Below are 12,991 nucleotides of genomic sequence, written 5' to 3'. Positions count from 1 at the left end.
ATCAGCCCCCCCCCCCCCCCCCCCCTCTCTCTCTCTCTCTCTCTCTCTTTCTCCTCCCATTCCTCCATTTCTCTATAACCAATCTTCTTCTTTTTGAAGAGAACATCTTGTATGACTTTTGATGGGTTTAGACCTCTCTTCATCTTCTATAGTAAAATTTTCATGCTTTGAGTACGTAATTCACAAATAAATACACACTCCTCGTATTTAAGGTCTAAAACCAGAAATTTTAAATGTTATGAGAAAGAGTATAATGTTATTGATAGAAACAAGATACAAGTACAATGCGATATGTATATTTACATAGAGAATAGAGGTATAAGGGCCAAATAATCCCTTAAAATGCCAAATACTCAACAGGTTGTCATCTAAATTTTATGGCATGGTGAATTGTTGCTTGCGTGTCACTATACATAGTTTATTGTTATTAGTACTACTGACTCTGTCACAATGCAGTATCTGTTCATAACTATTTTCTCAACCTACTGAAACACAAATAGTCAATACCGCCTCCACTGGGGCTCGAACGCACAACCTCCCATATGGGAGTGCAACTTGGTGTCACTAGAGCACAAGGTCTTGGCATTATTGTTGTTGTTATTATTATTTGTTTTTTGTTTTTGTTAGGGTTTTGGGTTTACAGAGACATTTAATAAAACTAAGTTTTCTTGTATTCCTTGATTGCTTCTTTATCAATATCCTTAACTCTTCAGTATTCACTAGATTGTAGTATATTTTGTATTGTTGAGTGGAAACAACATTTTTGCATCCGGGGTTGAATGGAATCCATTAATGAAACATTTAAGAATGTTCCAGATTGGCAATTTGGCATTGCTAACTTGTGTCTCCCATCTCATCACATGATGATAACTAGATTGTTCTGTGGCTGATTCCAGGAAGCTGTTAAACAAACGGTCAATGTAATTTTTGATGATCCTGGAGTGCAGGAATTACTCGTCAAGCTGTATCAAAAAGGTGAATCATTTTTTCTTTTGCAGATTGGCTAGGTTTATGGGAGAGTATTCATGTTGGAAGTATTCCTTGTCTTGTAATTTCAGAGTGGTTGGAAGGACAGGTTACAGAGTATCTGGGGGCAACGTTTGGGGATTACTTCACAGATGTGAAGATGTAAGCGTTTCTAAATAACGGTAGCTCTAACTGATGTCTGAGGCAATTCCAGAACACTGCATTTAAACTGCTAATTTCGGCATTTATGTTTTATAACGTACCAAGGTACATTGAAGAAAGATCGTTTAGGCGTTTTGTTGAGGCTTGCCTGGAAGAGACTGCGGTTGTTTATGTAGACCATCTGCTTACCCAGGTAGCATATCACAGATCAATTCTCGTGTTTATAGCTTTGCTTTCTTTCTGTCAGGTAACCGATTTGTGAATATTTGATATTTGTAGAAACATCATATCAAGGAAGAAACAATAGAAAGGATGAAGCTAGATGAAGAGGTTCTCACGGATTTCTTTCGCGAGTATATTAGCGCTTCTGTGAGCCCCGCCACTTGCTAACTGAACTTTGGACAAGCCTAGACATTGAATTTTCTCCTTTTTTTTTGGAATTTTCTCACATATTTAACGTGCTTCTGTGCTCCTACATATCAAGTTGTTTTCCACTCATAAAGTCTTGAAATTTTTACGGTTGCAGAAAGTAGAGACCAAACTAAGGATACTTGGTGACTTAAGAGAACTTGCTTCTGCAGAGAGCCCCGAATATTTCACGCTTGTGTATACAAATATTCTAGAGCATCAACCGGATTGTCCTGTAAGTTTTGAAAGAAACTATCATGCTTTCCAGATACATATGGGTTTATATTCTTGTTTTTAGTTGTGGTCTCTCTTTTCAAGTTTGTATTGTTAAGATATGCAATTCTTGGATTGCAGCCAGAAGTTGTTGAAAAGCTTGTGGGGTTGCGAGAAGGAATACCACGAAAAGATGCAAAAGAGGTTAGTATGTATAGCAATTTTTTTTTTTCTCACATCAAAATTTGGTTGTAGTCCACATCTAATTCAATAAATATAAGTAAAATGAAAGCAAACTCCAGCCAAGTTAGTCGGACAATTAGCTTAATAATGACAATGCTTCAAGTTCGACTCCTCGAAAGAGTTGTTTATTACTTTATTGGTTTGAGCCGATTAGCCATGGGGCAGTCTAAGTGGTTTCACCCAAAATAAAAATCTATGTGACTTCATCCAAAGCGCACATTCTAATAACGATGTACTGTGCGCTTTGTAATTATAAAGTTCCAAGTTCGATTCATTGTGAAAACTGCCTATTGATTTGGTTTGAGTTGATTAGCTATTAGCAACTTTTGATTTACCTTCTTATGAGTTTTCTCCCAAATCAAAATATAAGTAGAAATATTTATCTAAAGCACTTTGCCCATTATATTTTACATAAGCTTGAGTCTCTTTATCAAACAGGTGGTTCAAGAATGCAAAGAAATTTATGAAAATTCTCTGGTTAATGGTCGCCCTCCAAAGACAGGGTTTGTTTTCCCAAGGATCAAGTCCCTAACGCAATCCAAAGGTGTTGCTGGTTATATGGCGAAAGCTCACCTATGGGGACAATAACACTGAAGAATTTGCTTTTAGATCATTCAAGCGAGCTCAGCAGACCCGCTGTGGGTTCAAATTGTTTGGTTATAGGTGCCACGGAGTACATAATAATGAGGTTTATTATTATTATTATTATTTTTTAAACAGATTTACTTAGTGTAGTGGTTACAAATTTTTCTTGACATAAAAAAATAAAGAGGATATTTTTAATCCATTGTGATTTCAAAAATAATTTTTTTTTTTTGTTTTTGTTTTTCTTACCACATTGGTGTTATCATTCTTTTATATTCGATCTTTTGTACATATATTTTTTGTAAAATAAAATACAATTACATTGAATAAAATGTAGATACAATAATACTATAAAACTTCTCTATATTTACAATAATATCATATAATAATCAACCATTTTCTTCATTATTATTAGATTGCATAGTTAATATATGTTGTAATTAATCATGTTTTTCTGGAGGATAAGAATGCAGATAGTTTTCTATCTCCCTGCTTCTTGTTGAACAAGTCACTCGGAGGCAAGAAAGAATCAGCAGACAGGCCCTTAACGTTAAAGTCGACTTCCTCAATGCTCCAAACCTCTTCCATCCTGGTTACGGTGTGAGGTTGGGAGTTTTGGTCCAATCGCGACAACGAAACCGAGGTTCTGCCGGCGTGAGCTATGTTGACTCCTTTGAGGGTGCGGTAGTCTTGGATGAGGGACGTCATGGTGGTCTCCCAGAGGACGTCGTCGTTTCCGGGGGATTTGATTCTGAGAAGGTGGGAGTCTTGTAGCTGGATCAGGAGGCCGGTTCGTTGGCTGAAATAGCCCCACACTGTGTGCCTCATTATCTCCACGTTGCTGCTGCTCCTTGCTTTCAGAGCTGTGGGTTCCGCTTCCAGTTTCAGGACGAAACATTCCTCTCCGTTCACCGTTCTCTCGCCGCTGCAGATTGAGTTGGAGAAGAGATTTGCTGTTGACATTGGATCCAGACCCTGCCATGTCCATTGTAAGTATTTTGGTTTGGTTTATAATTGATTATTTGCCTATAATAATAATGACAAATAGATTATTTAAAAAGGTTTTGGTAAATCATGATAATTTAGGTAAATGAGATGATCAGTGTTAATTTGGTAGTCTCAAATAGTCTATCACATTAGATATTTGAGTGTAATTCTTACACAACTAAGAACATCCTTACTAGAAGTCTATTTAGGGACTATTTCAGAGAAAAACATGCCATGTTAGAAAGATAAAACAGGAGAGAAAAGTTTGGAGTTGTAAGGAGTGGGTTTATTGCAGAAAAGTGGACCCATTGGAGAGATATGCCAATCCCAACAATGGGCGTGGGCTGCAACAATGGTGCCCAGCACACACTCGCTGTGCTTGACAAATTTTTAATTCTTTTTTATTAAATTAGATTTGTTTTATTTCTTTTATCAGTTTTTTCATTTTTCTCTCTTAATCATACTTACAAAAATTTTTTAAACAAAATGACTAGATGCTCTAAGGCTTGATCCAGTCTTTTTTTACTAAGTGAAAAGTGCAAGGAGTTATTTGATTATTTTATGTCTCTAATTCTAATAGGTGGATATCAGGGCAATTAACACTAACTAAAAAGTAAAAAAGTTGAAGAATAATGTAGGTAACGGTAAGGGGTACCTGTAAGGTGCGACGAAGGGGTCTAGGTGGACCACGGGCAGCATGAGAATTATGCCAGGGGGTTTGTCGCCACGCCACCTTGCCGTCGCTGCCGGCGCTGATTTTACAGCCGGAAATCAGCAGCTCCAAGCTCCAAAGATCCGGCCTCTTCTGCCACACAACAAAACCCCCCATTTCACCCTGCGCTCCATTGCTCTTCATCTTCTTCATCACCTTCTTCCCCCCATTGTTCAGCCCATTATCTTCGCACACAAACTCCGCCGACGCCACCTTCACCTTCCCCATCGCATACATATTCTCAATGCATCCCAACGCACTCTCCCCTCCCGCCGCCGCCATGTACTGCAACACTATATACTTCGCCATCGCCGTCTCCTATATATTCAGTAACTAACAACTATCAGCTTAGACTTTTAGTTACAATTTAAAATCAGAACCAACCCTATCAGCTTAGACTTTTAGTTGCAAACAACTATGAACTTAGCTTTTAGTTACAATTTAAAATCAGAACCAAGAACTATTGGTTTAGACTTTTAATTATAATTTAGAATCAGAGTATATTGTTTAGAGTTCATTATATTAAAAAGTAATCAACTCTCATAAAGAATTGTGTTTAGCATATATAATATATAAACATAAATGTGTCATAAAATTATACAGGTGGAATATATACTTACAATGGGATGGTCGTTGATTTTGTTGTTGGGGAAATGGTGGGGACGGACGGGATGAGGGATAAGAGGGGCTCCGATGACGCCAAGCAAGAGCTGAATTTCGGCGTTCCGGCCGCCGGAAATGGAGGGTTCCCGGTGGGATTTGACCCAGGCTTTCACGTCCTTGGGAGAGGAGTATACTTCATTCGGTATCGGAACTTCAAGAACCGTTTCTAGCCCATCCATTCTGTCCAAGTTGGGGCACAAAGTCCTCATCACACCCACCCAAAAACCGCCGAATCTAAGAAGAACTGAAGACAAACTATGGGGTAGAGAAAGAAGAAGAAGAAGAGATTTTTGTTGAAGAATTTAGGATATGGAAAGACCAACCGACACAACACCAACCCAACGTGGTATTCTTTGTCTGCTGTGTCGTGATCGCACGCAATATAATGTATGTAATGCTCAGATTCTTAATTTGCGCTCTGAAATAGAAAAATTCGGGTTGGTACAACCTTTGCGCTGGCCGGTGGTTGCTCGGAGACTTGTGATGAGCGGATAGAGTACTATACGTGTTGATCGGATAATCCCCCTGATATTTGTTTTGCCTTCTGTGCAGGAATGTATGTTTTGCATATATAGAACAAGTTTCAAACAAATTGGGATTCCCTTTTTCTAGAAAATGGACCTATAAATATACACCCATTACTTTTTTCGGAAAATAATAATCCTTTTCTCTAACACATTTGTCAACCTCCACAGAGCAACCAGGCAACTCAGTCAAATTGGTTGAATAATTACTCACAAGATTTTAAATTTGACTTTTTGTGAGAACTGTTTATTAGTTTTATGGGTAAACATAGGTTGGTTTAATTTCTTGTGGACCTTTACAGACTAAGATTATCGGAGAGGCTTCAACATAATACACTTTCTGGTAACAATTGCCGGCTTTCCCGTAAATAATAAATAATTAAAAATTCTTGAAAATAACAATATCTCAACTAAACACAGAGACTTGACATTCACTTACTGCGCACAATGAGCCCATCACTTTTGGGTGTTCAAACCAACTGATGCCAATGCGGATAGTAAAACAAAAACTTACGTCTTTAGTGTTGTAGCCTTTTAGGCCTATCTCGGCTACTTTGGCTACTAGAACTAATAAGCTGGCATTTTTTGGACCAGTCAAGCTCATCAAATTTGTCATTTACAAAATTAATTTTTGAATTCATTATTCTAATTATAGAACCAATAATCTAGCTATCATATATCTTTATTACACTCAATAAAAGCATCAAAATACATCTACTCTAGTAACTTAGTAGGCGATATTGAATAGAAGATACAAAGAATTTTATTACATGCATGCACACAACGTGGTAGTGGGTGGTGTATAGGTGAGTCAGAATTGTTTCACGAGATTCCATAGGATAGAAGGCCGGGAATATACGATGTCTGTAACGTAGGATTGCGAAACAAATTGACGTTACAATGTTTTTGGTTTTTATTTTTTTATTAGCAGAGTTTGTCGGACGATGTGTTTGTGGCGTGCAGCCGACACACCAAAATAGGGTGCACCAACAACATCATTGCTTAATGCCCCTCATGTTTCACCATCGCTAGCTGCACACTTCCATACGCCCCTATCAAATAAACAACAAAACGAAAACAACACTTTTCGTCTCTAAATTATAAAGAAAATAATTTTTTTTTATTTACTTTAATTATGTCATTGTTATTTTTGTTTATTAACTGTTTACGAGATGACTTATACCTTGTGTGAGAAACGACGGTGTGCTATGCCTTGGCCTAACTAAGTGATATGTTGGGCTTGACAGTGTGCTATGCCTTGGTTCAATTGAGTGTCGACAAGGCCTAAGTTGGGCATGACAATGTGCTATGTCTTAGCCTTTGTTCGCTAATAGAATTAACTAGACAAATTACTTCACCAACTAAGAACGGTCATGCACCACTACCCATAGAATCTAGAAAGAGCTCTCAGTTTATCAATCCTTACTATAAATTTTCTCTTGTTGAGTCAAATGAAGCCACAAGCTCCACTCCTGGTAGTGCCCTTCCATCAATTCTCTCTCAATTTCCTGTGAAGTAAGTTTATTAACTTAGTCCTAGCAAAACACGCACAAAAATGAATTGAAAAAAGTAACTTTTAAATAATTGAGAAACGAAAAGACATTACATGTATAATTGAGGGATAAAATTTTTTTATGAATAAAATATCCATATAATTAGGGTTGTGCACCAAATTGTTAATATGGGTGTGTAATGTGTATATATATGTGTGTGTGTGTTTTATTTTTTAATAATTAATAAATCAAACTTTTATGTAAATAAGTTCTGTGAAACTATAGAGTATAGTGTATAGATTGAAACTTTTTATTTTTAAATTTAAAAATTTTGAAATTTTACTAAACTATTTTGATTAATCGATTAATCGAAAATAAAATGACTCAATTAATTCAGAAACAGAAAGTTCGATACAATTATTAACTTGATGAACACCCCGCCTATAATAACACATCATTTTATATTTTTTTCAATTATTTAGTACTATTTTAAAAAGAAAGAGAAGAAAGAAATGTAATAATTCCTAATAAAATGACTACTGATACGTTAAATATAACTTTTAGATATTGGATATCATAATTATAAATGAAAAGAAAGAACACCACGCTTCAATAATCAAGCTTTTAGGTGATTATTATATTGCATAATTGCAGTGGCGTTTGGCGTGGAGATATATTATTTATCTAACAAACACCCCACCACAATATTTTATGTTTTTCTAACCAAAGTTCAATGAGTCAAAAGTCGTAACCTTAACGTACATAGGTCACATAATTACTATATTGAGTGTTGTTATTCATCAAATTAGCATATAATTTAGTCTAATGAAATAGAAAAAAAGTTAGTTGTACATAATAAAAGCTTTCAGGGTGCACCTTACAACATAATGACTTTTTTTTTATGACGAAGAAAATTTGCAATCACTACTTTAAAGTATATACTATATAAATTCTATTACAGTGTAATAATATAACATGTAAATTACGCAAAAAAAAAGATAAACTGTAAAAGAAGAATTCTATGTAATGTGCTCAGTCAAGAATATATATATATATATATATATATATATATATATATATATATATATAATATTTTAAATTAAGGAGTAGAGCACTTGAAAGACTTTAAAAATTCTCCGAGACAAGCATCCTTTTGGGCCATAAGGTACCCATAAGCTAAGGTCACAAGTCCACAACATCATCTACATAATAGACTGAATATTTGACGATGATTCTTAAGCCATCGAAGCCCGGGCTTAATCTAACTTGATGGAGGCTTCTCGCCTTCTCGATCAATGACTTTATAATATTTATAGAGTTGTATTTTTTTTTTTTTAATTTTGCCATTAAAAAAAGCATATTATATTTTATGAAGATATTTTTTCTTGAAAAGTGTGATATTATGTGACAATAGTGTTGTAAGGTACCAAAAAAAAAAAAAAAAAGAAAAAAAAAATCTCCCCTACGGCAGTGTTTGCCAACTGACTTGACATTTGAAGAATTAATGGATCGTGATTTGTTTCGGACAAGTAAACACTATGGCCCCAATCCGATGGTCAAAAAAAAAAAAAAAATAATAATAATAATAATAATAGAGAAAAGAAGGAAAAAAAAGTGTACACATATTGTATGACAAAAACATGTGTGGGAACATTTCACGGGTTTCAATCCGCGAGGCCGGTTGAATTCATGTCGCATACTATTAATTTTGGTGTTAAAAGTACCAGGTGCAATTAAATATGATATACATGATTTTATCATAATAATAATAATAATAATAATAATAATAAATGTTGCGCGAAAGCTTGAAGGAGCAAGTCTAACATCCTGTCATCAGAATGTAACACTATACAAGTATTTTTGATGTAGTGATAGACATTTCAATTCGAATCCAACATCTTGCCAGCCAGTGAAACATGACGCTAACTACTTTGCAAGTATAAAGAAGTAAAGTTGTGCCTTCGCCACTACTAGCTACATCTTTTGATGTGATAATAAATGTTTAATCCTGACCGTAATAAGGTGCTAATCAATACTGGATACAATCCAAAAAGCCTTAAATCTGTAATGGCAGAACACAGATCATGAAACAGTTGTTCAACATGAACCACAGTGGGGATTTATAGAGTCACAACAAACTACATTTTTTCTATTTAACTTAAGAAAACAACCTCAATGATATTACCATATTACAACCTTTAGGAACACATCACAAATAAGATTACAATCCATGTTTTCCCCTTTTCATGATTCTCATGAGGGCACATTGAAGTGGAAGAGCCACGAAATGACGAAGGCGAAAACCATGCAGGCCAGCAAGAAGTTGAGAAACCGGTGGCCTTGCCAGAAGTTGCGAGCCTCTGCTGGGGGCGTTGGCGCTGTTTCTGTTGTCACCGCGGCTGTGCTTCCCTCGCTCCACTGCTCTGCTGGCTCGGCCTCACTTATCCCGACCACGTTGTGTGCAACTGATCCACAGATCTCGCAGGTCCTGCAGACGGGGAAAATTTATCGAAGATGAACATAGAACATATATAGACTCCCAAGCTCGGGTTGATCAGACTACAATAAACTCAGATATCATTATCTCGTAAGTACCATACAGAAAACGAAAAATGCATATGAGAAGAAAACAATTGCGATAGTTAGTTATGACTTATGAACGGATAGTTCAGTTTCCATATCTGATACTCGATAACTAGATGGAAACTAGGAATGCATAAAAGGGCTGCAGAAAGAAATGTCATAATTTCCCTAAACATAAAACCGCAAATTTTGAGAAGCATGTGATGGGGAATTCGGAAGCAAAACTGAACTTCTTTTAAAGTCTTGAATAATACCACCTATGGGTGCCAGGGAGTTTCGAGGATGTCTAACCTTTGGGGCATCAACACAGGGATTCAATCATCAACCTCGGGAATTATTTCACCACGGTTACTACTTACTACCATCAATCTCAGGAATTCTTGCTACACCACTCGGGAAAAATGCAAAGAGAGTATTGGTTACTAAAGAAATGATATGAAGAGCTAAAACACCGAGAGACAGAGCCTAAAAGAGGGTGGGAAACTAGCTATTAGCCTATTACATCAAAGAGGCGAAGAGAAATGCAAAGTGGTTTTATTCCACTAGGATTTGCTCATCTAACAGTCCAAATAGAAATCCCGACTGCAAATCAAAATGCAAGCCGAGATAATCTGTATACATATTTACCTTAGAAAATTCCCCTCCCGTTTTCAAAAAAGACAAAATAAATATGACTCTACTGGACCGAGACCAGTCAAAGAGAACCCGTAGAGATGATCTGATCTGTGGTGAATCTTGAAGCCAAAAGATGTCAACATCCAAACATGTGACCATTTTACCGAGTGTTACAACAATCCTATGACAGACTAACCAAGAACACCTGCCCAGATTTGGAAGAACGAAACAACAGTCGAACAGAAGATTATTCTCTCCAAATGGCTTTACTTTACAAGAAAATATTGATTTCCGGGGCAATCTAAGAACCAGGAACTCGTATAAATCACTCACTACCTAGTCCTAGAAGCCATAAACATTGTGACTCTCGACGACTCGAGACCTTTGCAAAGTCAACCCCAAGATTATAAATAAGGCAGAGAAAGATGTATATATAACCAGTTTCAACACAATGAATCATATCCATAGCTGACCAGAAAATGCTTCCACTTTTCTAAGGCTCCCTGATTATATTCTTGCCATAAATAAAAGATGCTCTTCCACTTTATTTATTTACCTTAAAATCTTTATGTCTTCCACTCCCACTCCCACATCCACATCATACATTCTTTTTTAATATTCCCATTAAAGCCAAAGTTAAAGATTTTCCACTTTCTATATTTTTTTGCAGTTTTTGCTGAGTTAACTCAATGATTACCAGCCACTCTATGACAGAACCTAAAATGAAAGTAAAAATAGTCAAAAACCTAACAACTGTGCTGCAAAATTCTTCAATTATCACCAAGAATGGAATCAAAAGGAAAATTCAAGAATTCATAAAACTAACATCACAATTTTATCTTACTTGTTTCCCCTTATCTTGAACCAAGCCTCAGCACAATGCTTGTGAGCAGCCGCCAAATCATCCTTACAAGAACAACCTAGTTCCATGGGAAGCCCAGATTCCGGATTCTCCGCATCCAAGCTCAGATGACATATCCGACAATCCCTCTCAGGTTTCTCCGAATGTACCTCGTTTTCTTGCTCCCCACCAGCAGCTTCCAGATCCACCTCCACCGCCGAAGATCTCCTCCTCTTTTCCGGCACGCCGGTAATCTCGCCGGAAATGGAGCTGACACTAACACCCCCGCCGCCATTGCCACCCGTTTCCAAATCAGCATTGTTCTTCTCTAAAGATTGCATTTTTATGGCGACCCAGATGATGAATTCTCATGAAAATGCAGATTTTTGCACAGATAACCAATGCCCACCACAAAAGATTCTTGCTTGGGCAGAAATAACAAACACCCCCAACTCCCCAACTCCCCAAGCCCCCAATGCTCTCTGTTCTCTACATGTAAAGACCAAATTAAAGACTGTTACTGCTTATTTTCTCAGGAAAAATGGAAAGAAATCTACAGTACTATTGGTGTAACTTTTTTTGTAGTTATAAAAACAAGATTATGTATGTGATGGTTACCAAACCTGGGCTTTTTCTTTGTGTTTTTGTCCACCTTTTTTGCTCGACTCATCGAAATGAGCGTATCAATGGTGCTGTTAATTGAGAACATTTTTAGTTACGTCACGGAGTCTGACACTATTTGCCATGTTGTGTTTGGGCATGCTAAAGCGCCCCCTGCGTGAGTCCCTACCAAAAGTCAATTCCTCACTTGCCTCTTCTGCTGGTTTTCTTCAATTTTTCAGATATTTAACATAGGACTTTCATCGTGTTGTATAACTTCACCTCACGCTTTAATAATGATATTAATGAAAAGATATTTTGTTTGAGACAATTGGTAAGTGAATGCTAATTCAGTTATCAAGTTATACTGTATTTTGTTTATCTATATTGAGGCAAATCTTGATGAGTTTTGGTGGAGAAAGTTAGGTTGAGATTACGTGAGAATAAATCGGATAGAATCTAGGTTATGTCTATTAAGTTTGACTCTCACTTGAGAAAAACTGATCAGAACATTTTAACATGATAGTTCATTCACTGATTGTCATAAAGTACCTATTTGAGTTAAGCATGATCTCAAATTGTGGCAAAATACTTTCTTATGAGTGGTTAAGTGAGAAAAAACTGACAATTTCAGTTAAGTTGGTGAGATAATTGGCTTGATAACCATAACGTTTCAAATTTGACTCTACGTAAAAATTGTCTATTGGACTTAGATGACATGTAGTGATTCTCCCGTATAAAAGATCATGAGATCGAACTTTCTATTAAAAAAGAGTTAGTTATATTAAAAAAAAATTGTTTAAATATGGGGTGGAGAGTAGAAAGGATGATAAATCAAATAATGTATGTTTTGCAAAAAGAAAAAAAAAAGTATGTTTTGCAAAAAGAAAAAAGAAAAAAAAATCAAATAATGGATGTGAGGTATGTTGGTTTGCATATGACCCATGATGGATGTTGGAGTAATGGATTTTGTTTGTATTAGTTTTGGATATCAGACAAACAGCTCAGCAATACCTGTGGTTGGAATTATGCACATAATTATTTATACATATTGGCCCAATAAGGAACGGACAAAATTATAAGCCTATTTTTACCTAAGCACAATAACTTAAGTATTGGACCGATCCAAGAAGGTGTATACCAAAAGACCATTTAATAAGCCTAATAATGTAGAGGACCTCTGTGGCCCAATTTGAGAGCCTCTTGGGCGTTAATTATTAGGCCATGATGTTGCAAAAAAAAAAAAAAAAAAAAAAAAAAAAACCGTGGACTATGGTTCACATTGTAAGATGTACCACTAATATATGTTTCTTTGTAGCATATTATAAATTAATTATTTTTAGTACTACAAGTTCATTTTTAGATAATATACTAAAAATGAACTTTATCAAAATAT

General features: G+C 36.1%; 3 protein-coding genes across 4 annotated transcripts in view; 1 reads left to right on the top strand and 2 right to left on the bottom strand.

Annotated features, from left to right (window-relative positions):
* LOC116011787 (exocyst complex component SEC6-like) overlaps positions 1 to 5,555 on the top strand; it is a 13,040-nt gene extending 7,485 nt beyond the window's left edge. Inside the window, exons 18-26 of one of the 2 annotated variants that reach the window (XM_031251200.1) lie at positions 897 to 975; positions 1,059 to 1,128; positions 1,234 to 1,321; positions 1,408 to 1,497; positions 1,655 to 1,771; positions 1,891 to 1,953; positions 2,431 to 2,680; positions 3,044 to 3,566; positions 4,880 to 5,555. In XM_031251200.1, coding sequence (XP_031107060.1) covers positions 897 to 975; positions 1,059 to 1,128; positions 1,234 to 1,321; positions 1,408 to 1,497; positions 1,655 to 1,771; positions 1,891 to 1,953; positions 2,431 to 2,580 — 657 coding nt within the window. In that variant the 3' untranslated portion in view covers positions 2,581 to 2,680; positions 3,044 to 3,566; positions 4,880 to 5,555. Of the gene's footprint in view, positions 1 to 896; positions 976 to 1,058; positions 1,129 to 1,233; positions 1,322 to 1,407; positions 1,498 to 1,654; positions 1,772 to 1,890; positions 1,954 to 2,430; positions 3,567 to 4,879 lie in introns of both variants that reach the window. The other variant, XM_031251199.1, reaches the window with a different exon arrangement.
* LOC116011789 lies at positions 3,002 to 5,167 on the bottom strand. Its single transcript, XM_031251201.1, has 3 exons — positions 4,897 to 5,167; positions 4,220 to 4,594; positions 3,002 to 3,552 (listed from the first exon to the last, which is right to left on the bottom strand). The coding sequence occupies exons 1-3, from the start codon at positions 5,146 to 5,148 to the stop codon at positions 3,022 to 3,024; spliced, it is 1,158 nt and encodes a 385-aa protein (XP_031107061.1). The 5' UTR covers positions 5,149 to 5,167; the 3' UTR covers positions 3,002 to 3,021.
* A 3,354-nt stretch (positions 5,556 to 8,909) lies between the features above and the next one.
* On the bottom strand, positions 8,910 to 11,437 carry LOC116013941. The gene is made up of 2 exons (XM_031253910.1): positions 10,999 to 11,437; positions 8,910 to 9,444 (listed from the first exon to the last, which is right to left on the bottom strand). The coding sequence occupies exons 1-2, from the start codon at positions 11,334 to 11,336 to the stop codon at positions 9,210 to 9,212; spliced, it is 573 nt and encodes a 190-aa protein (XP_031109770.1). The 5' UTR covers positions 11,337 to 11,437; the 3' UTR covers positions 8,910 to 9,209.
* Between the last annotated feature and the right edge of the window lie 1,554 nt (positions 11,438 to 12,991).

This window comes from Ipomoea triloba, chromosome 3 (assembly GCF_003576645.1).
Source record: "Ipomoea triloba cultivar NCNSP0323 chromosome 3, ASM357664v1".
In the NCBI taxonomy this organism is placed as follows: Eukaryota; Viridiplantae; Streptophyta; class Magnoliopsida; order Solanales; family Convolvulaceae; genus Ipomoea; species Ipomoea triloba.
Note: the sequence above shows the minus strand (reverse complement) of the source record. Positions and strands in the feature narration are given on the sequence as shown.